The sequence below is a fragment of the Taudactylus pleione genome, unplaced genomic scaffold, assembly GCF_031769625.1.
Source record: "Taudactylus pleione unplaced genomic scaffold, aTauple2 ptg000168l, whole genome shotgun sequence".
NCBI lineage: Eukaryota > Metazoa > Chordata > Amphibia > Anura > Myobatrachidae > Taudactylus > Taudactylus pleione.
Genome location: NW_028284570.1, coordinates 1281315 through 1287365, shown reverse-complemented (window position 1 = coordinate 1287365; position 6051 = coordinate 1281315). Strand labels below are relative to the sequence as shown.

Genomic DNA, 6051 nt, shown 5'->3' with positions numbered 1-6051 from the left:
GGCTAACCAGGCCATTTAATTCCGTTACATTTTTAAATGGTCATAAATGTTCCGTAAATATATTTCAAAATGAATCCCTTGTAAAAATAGATTTATCTCCCAGCACATAAGGTGACCATATATATATCCCATCCCAGTCTCTGGGCTTTCTCCAACAACTAGTAAGACTTGGGAGAACAATTTCAATATACCTGTACCCACAAACTTCTGTTTTATTCATTAAAGGCTACCTCACATAATAATATTACAGTCTGTCATACTCGTCATTCATTCCAGGATTAATCCCATAATTAGTCATTTACCCTATTGGTATACCCTGTCGCCTTTGCCGTGACCCCCTCTATGCTAATGACATCAGGACTGATCCAGTTGACAATCTTATTTTATTGTTAACTAATTTATTAAAAGAGGCGGACATCAATTCACGTTTAGCGGTCAACTTGTGGTTATCCGAACGTCGAGGCACTACAAGTCCCAGTGTCTGGCTGGCAGAGTGTGCATGGACTTGAATGCCGATAGACGTCAGTGCAGAGGGCATCAGGACTGGATACAGTCAGCAGCTTATAGCATCTGACACTTATTAATAATAGGTTTGAACAAACAGAAGGTCCGTAACTGCAGCTTGTCTTATTGTAATGTGAACCAGCAGCTAATAGGTCATTTTACTTCAAGTGTTACGAGAACGTGCCAGCCACCGAACTACTTCAAAACCAATATGAAAGAATACAGAATTGGTCAGACCCTCGCCAGCCTCGGAGAGACTTCTCAGACATAAATTCAAGTAATATAAATGTTTGGAGAAATGGTCGTATTGCGCTTAGTAAGTGCCAGGACTGGTCCGCCTGCTGCTGAGCGGTACAGACACAAGTCCCAGATCGCTAGTCAGCATACATCAGTTATACTCTGCATAAAGATTATTATTGCAGCCTAAATTCACACAAAATGCAATATATACGGCTTTTTCAATTCCACAGTTATTTCAACGTCTTTAGCTTTGCATGATAATCCGGTATCTGTTACAGAATCTACCTGTAGGTGAGGACAAGGCCACCGTCTGATAACCAGCTGCAGAACACCTGTTCAAGAGATGTCATTAAGGCGAAAAGTATTTTCACATGCCAGTTATGTACTATATACATATTATAAACCATGCATTTCAATACAGTTTTATTTTTTTTCTTTAAAGGATTCAGATTCAAGATTAAATTGTCAAAAAGTGCAAACGAGAAGAGCAAAACAAATTACTGATGCTTGGCGTATAAGGTCCCCCCATGCAACTGCGCCCAAACCCAGCACCAAAAGATTTAAAACCTCACAAAGTTCTGCGACTGGGTGAGACAGGAAATGAAAACACTACTGAACACGGACATTACTAAACATATATGTAGTTTATCTAAGAACACGCCGACACCGTGCAGTATGAATGCAATCTACCCGCTGTATGGTTACATGTGATCGCTGAACAGGGAATGCATCATCGCAGTCTATATGTAGGTAGCCGCACACACTGTCATCGACCACCATGTTAAAGTTGCAGTTTATGTCTTCAATGCGATAGGTGCACATGTTTTGTCCCCACTGGTGAGCACGTGTAATCACTTTGCGTGTAAAAACACATTCACACGTGTGCTTTTTGGCCAAACCAGACATGATGGCTGAGGAGATTGGTTCGAATCGTCACTAGCCTAGCACAAACAGGATTTTTTTTTAAAAGCACCTGTTTCCACAACAAGAAGGAGGCAGCCATTTTGTGGGCAAAGTCATCCTCCCTAAGAATGATGCCTATGAATTCAATAGGAGCTAGTAACACCACTGAGGGGAATCATGACTCATATTCCTCAGCTACCGGTTCCTAAAGAATGGATATGCTGCATTCTCATGAATGATGGTTCAGCACAAAATGGCTGCCGCAACTGTGAGGCAAAGACACTTCTAGGTTATAACACTGCTATCCCAAGTCATGGCGTACAGTAATAATTATCACTGCACTTCATTCAACTCACAGGGCAGATCTGATTGCTCAGACGGTTCAATGAATAGCATATATTGTATGGCTAGCAAAAAAGCCTGGCTGGCTGGCCACGGGGACTCGCCGATAACCGGTCATGTTCTCACAGTAAATGAACGACTGTAACCCCAGCATGCATAAATACAGTACACAGGTGTGTCAATGTGCTATAACACTGCTGCTATGGGGCTGTGACCGAGCTCCTCAATAACGTGTAATAATCAAATACCACTTTGTAAAAGATGCTGATTAAGCAAAACCCTTCATAAACGAAACTCTTTATAAATGTCTGCAAATCCCCTACCATAAAAATAAGTATAACAGCAGCTGCAGCAGGAGAATGCAGGTTTCTGGTGCAATAAAAAAATAAACCCTCCGTTGTTTCTTCAGCCTGCTCTCCATCGCCAATGATTTCACTAAGAAATGAGGCGTAATATTGCTTTTTAACTACAATAACCGACATCAAGTGAAAAGTGAAGAGATTTAAAATGGAGGTAAGAAAAACTGCAATCGCTGCTTTACAGTGTTTGCCAACTGGATGGATCTGACAGGCATTTTACGCCAATATGTATACAATGCAACGTAAAATATATCCAAGTAGCGATCCAGAACAAAATAAAATCAAAATTCAAGCCTTGAAGTAGTCATTTTGTGGGGGGGGGGGGGGGGGGGGGGGGGTGAAGTGCCCCTGTGGTTCTTAATAACTCTGCACCTGGTCCGGCATACAAAATGGCCGCCACCACCTCATGCAGCAACACTGTGGTGTCACTGGATAGGCTACATTTTTTTAATCCTACTCCATCCCACAAGATGGCTGCCTACACTGTGTATAGGCGACCGGGTACACTTTAATTTAACGTGTACAGTAATATAACCAGCATCTTTTTGACAAAAAAAAGGAATCAAAAACAACAACAAAAAAACTATAGAAAAACAACTTATTAGGTTATATATCCAAAGTGTCAAATAAACCCTGCAAACCTAGATGTTCACTAAAAATCCGTATAACATACGTTTGGTTTAAAGAGCAAATGTGCAGAAAAAAAAGGCATAATCAGAATAATAGATTCTAGGAGGCTGAACTAAATATATATATATATCTTTGTTTAATTTTAGTTTTATCCCCCTCGCTAATAAATAGAAAAAGGACTGCAGCCTTAACTTTTTAAATCAAGACAGGTTGATTTTCCCCTGACTTGCAGAACGCGTGAAGTCGCAGGTCATCAGATTGATCTCCGGTTACAGTCCAGATGTGCGCCTGCTATTTCGCCGCCAAGAGTGTTGTCCGTACGGTCTGGAATGTGTTGTGGTTTTTAACAAAGCACCTACTCAAACTGCTGACTCGCTGTCTGCTTCTGGAGGAACTGGCGGCCCTTTCGGACTGAGCTTCAATACAAGAGGCTTCTCTGGATCGAGACCATTGGAGACGGCGGCATCTGGTGGGACTTGGCGTTTTGGCTCCTCCTTGTCTTCCGAGGCCTCGGGGTACATTACCAAGAACGCAGCTGTGAGGAATCCCAAGAAGGAGCCTATGGACGCCACCAACGGTATCACTCTGACGGTGCTCACAACATCAACCACTGCCCCGAGGGCGGAGGCCACCAAGATCTGGGAGATGTAAACCTGGCAGGACAAGATGGCGCAGTCTATGCCAAAGCCTCTCTTCGAGTTCCCAGGGCTGTGATGAATGTACTATAGGGAGAGAGAATAAAGAAACGGCCATTTAGGATGGTTACTTAATTCCGCTTGCATTACTGCAAATAGAAATGACATCTTGTTGAACCACACTCATCTCACCTCTTTCATGTCATGGTATTGTCCAAGCAGGGCGTAGGGACAGTAGGAAATGCTCATGGAGAAAATCCCCATGGTGCTTATCATGATCATAGAGACGTACACATTGGGAAAGATGAACATCACCGCGGTGCCGATCGAGAAACCCAAGGTCCCCAGGATGTAGATGACTTTGATGCTGAGGTCGTAGTTATCCAGGTATTTCTGTAGCAAGGCTGCACGAGACAAAATATTATCTGAGCACGGTCATGACATAATAGACAATGATACCTTCTCCTAAATTGGGACTAGAACATAATGAATGCTAAGTGATTTACATGGACCGAAATCCCTTTTACAATGTTCCTACCCAAACCTGATAGGTATGGCGAACTGGATTCCTTCCATCAACCCACATCATTGTTGAATATTCCAAATACGATCAATAATATTAGCTCTCAACCTACAGTCCACTTTGACTCCAGTGCTTACACCCAATCAACTAGGCTATGTCTAATGCAGACATCTACAATCAGTACACGGACGCCCATAAAGGCCACAGTGGTTTCATCAAGGAGTACGCGGCTAGAAAAAGGTGTAGTTGACGCTAGAGATAATAAAATATCTATTCCATGTTCCTCCAACATGAGCGTTTTCATCTCCCTTCAGGGTGGGGGGCTGAGTTGGGTTTATCTTCCCTAATTTTAACCTGATTCTGTGTATCGTAAACAACCAAAATTTCTTTAAAACTCCGCATGTAATCCTATACATGCCCTAATGCCTAATCACTCTACACTGGCGCCGAACGGATTAGTATCAGGGTATCCGTTATCCTATGTTTATATATCTCCCCATGAAAGAACACACATTAAATAGGTAGGGGGAGGATATCAGATTTCTAATAACCCTTTATATTTGGAATATTGGGACAACAGGAGCAGCTATGCAACAGTATATACGCAGATGAATGTGGCATCTTGTACAGGTCACAGACCAGAGACCAAATAGCTGCGACATCTCTGTACTGATCCCAGTGTGTGAAATGACCAATCCAGACACTGAAATTTTGGGCCAATGAGGAAATCGTTAAAAATGTGCTGACAACAATCCCCGGGTCCCGCATGGACAGGATAGAACGAAGGGAACCTGTAAGTTTGGGGAAGCCTCATCCATTCCCTATCCATGCACGGTAAGCAATAGACCATGCATGTTTCACGCACTACCTAATGTGCAACCAGGTTTTGGATTGGCGATTCTCTTATTGTTTTGCAAAGGGCGATACACGTTAAGGTGTAGCACGCCAACTTCATAAGGACAATTTGGAGGCACAGTTGGCTCCTCGTGCAGCAAAAGCAACTTCTAGGAGAGGGCATCATGTAATAACTCAGTGTTGGGAACAGACTCTGCCATCGCCATCTGCCATGCCTGGAGAACATTCAGGTGCCTGGGCTGGAGGTCTTACCAGGGCAGCTAAATAAGAGGTCTCATCGCCAGACTAATTACCTCACTCTTAGATTTCTCCTGTGCTGACCCTCTACTCTGGAACTCACTCCCATCAGACTTTCTGCCACCTCCATACCCTCAAGTCATCATCTCCCCTTTGCACCCAGCGACCTTCTCTGCCAGGTCACCCTCCTTGTTACAGCCCTCCATCTTACACTATAAGCCCTCACAGATAGGTCCTTATTCCTGCATTCTCTCCTCCCACCACTATCCCTGTCACTAGTGCCTCCATTTTTCCCACCGGTGACCCTGATGCTGTCTGCCCGCCCACTCAGTGGTTACAGGCTCATTGAAAGAGTCTTGCTGCCTCTTCCTACCTCTGGCATCCATCATTGCTATTTCTACAAGCCATAACCTCTCTGTCCTTCCCTCTACACCCCCCACTGTGTTTGGTTGTATTACTGTGTAAATAATACTCATGTCTTTTTGTTCCGATCACTATATGGCGCTGCAGACATGTTGTGGTGCCTTATAAATAAAATAAAAGATAATAAAACTAATTAGTGCTACAGACGTGAGGAAGTGAATGTGGCAGCTGATTGGTCAGGATCAGCAGCCATGTAATCAATTGCCATATTCACTAGATCATTCCCACCTACAGCCATCGGTGCTTCACTAATCCAGCCCTTGTGATCAGACACCTGCGCCCTCCTGCATACAAATCCTGTAGGGTCAGGGGCTCAGAACAATGCAGGACACCGCCGATTTTGGAGACCTCTGGATAAATATCTAGGTCAAGGACACAATTTGAAGGGTAGCGGGACGTT

The 6051-nt window shown here is 43.5% G+C and overlaps 1 protein-coding gene across 1 annotated transcript in view; it reads right to left on the bottom strand.

Annotated features, from left to right (window-relative positions):
* Nucleotides 1–2693: 2693 nt before the first annotated feature.
* Nucleotides 2694–6051, bottom strand: part of SLC45A4 (solute carrier family 45 member 4) — a 145185-nt gene continuing 141827 nt past the window's right edge. The window contains exons 7-8 of the mRNA XM_088475216.1: nt 3806–4017; nt 2694–3700 (exon numbers count right to left, since the gene is read on the bottom strand). Of these exons, the coding sequence (XP_088331342.1) occupies nt 3338–3700; nt 3806–4017 (575 nt within the window). The 3' untranslated portion in view covers nt 2694–3337. The remainder of the gene's footprint in view (nt 3701–3805; nt 4018–6051) is intronic.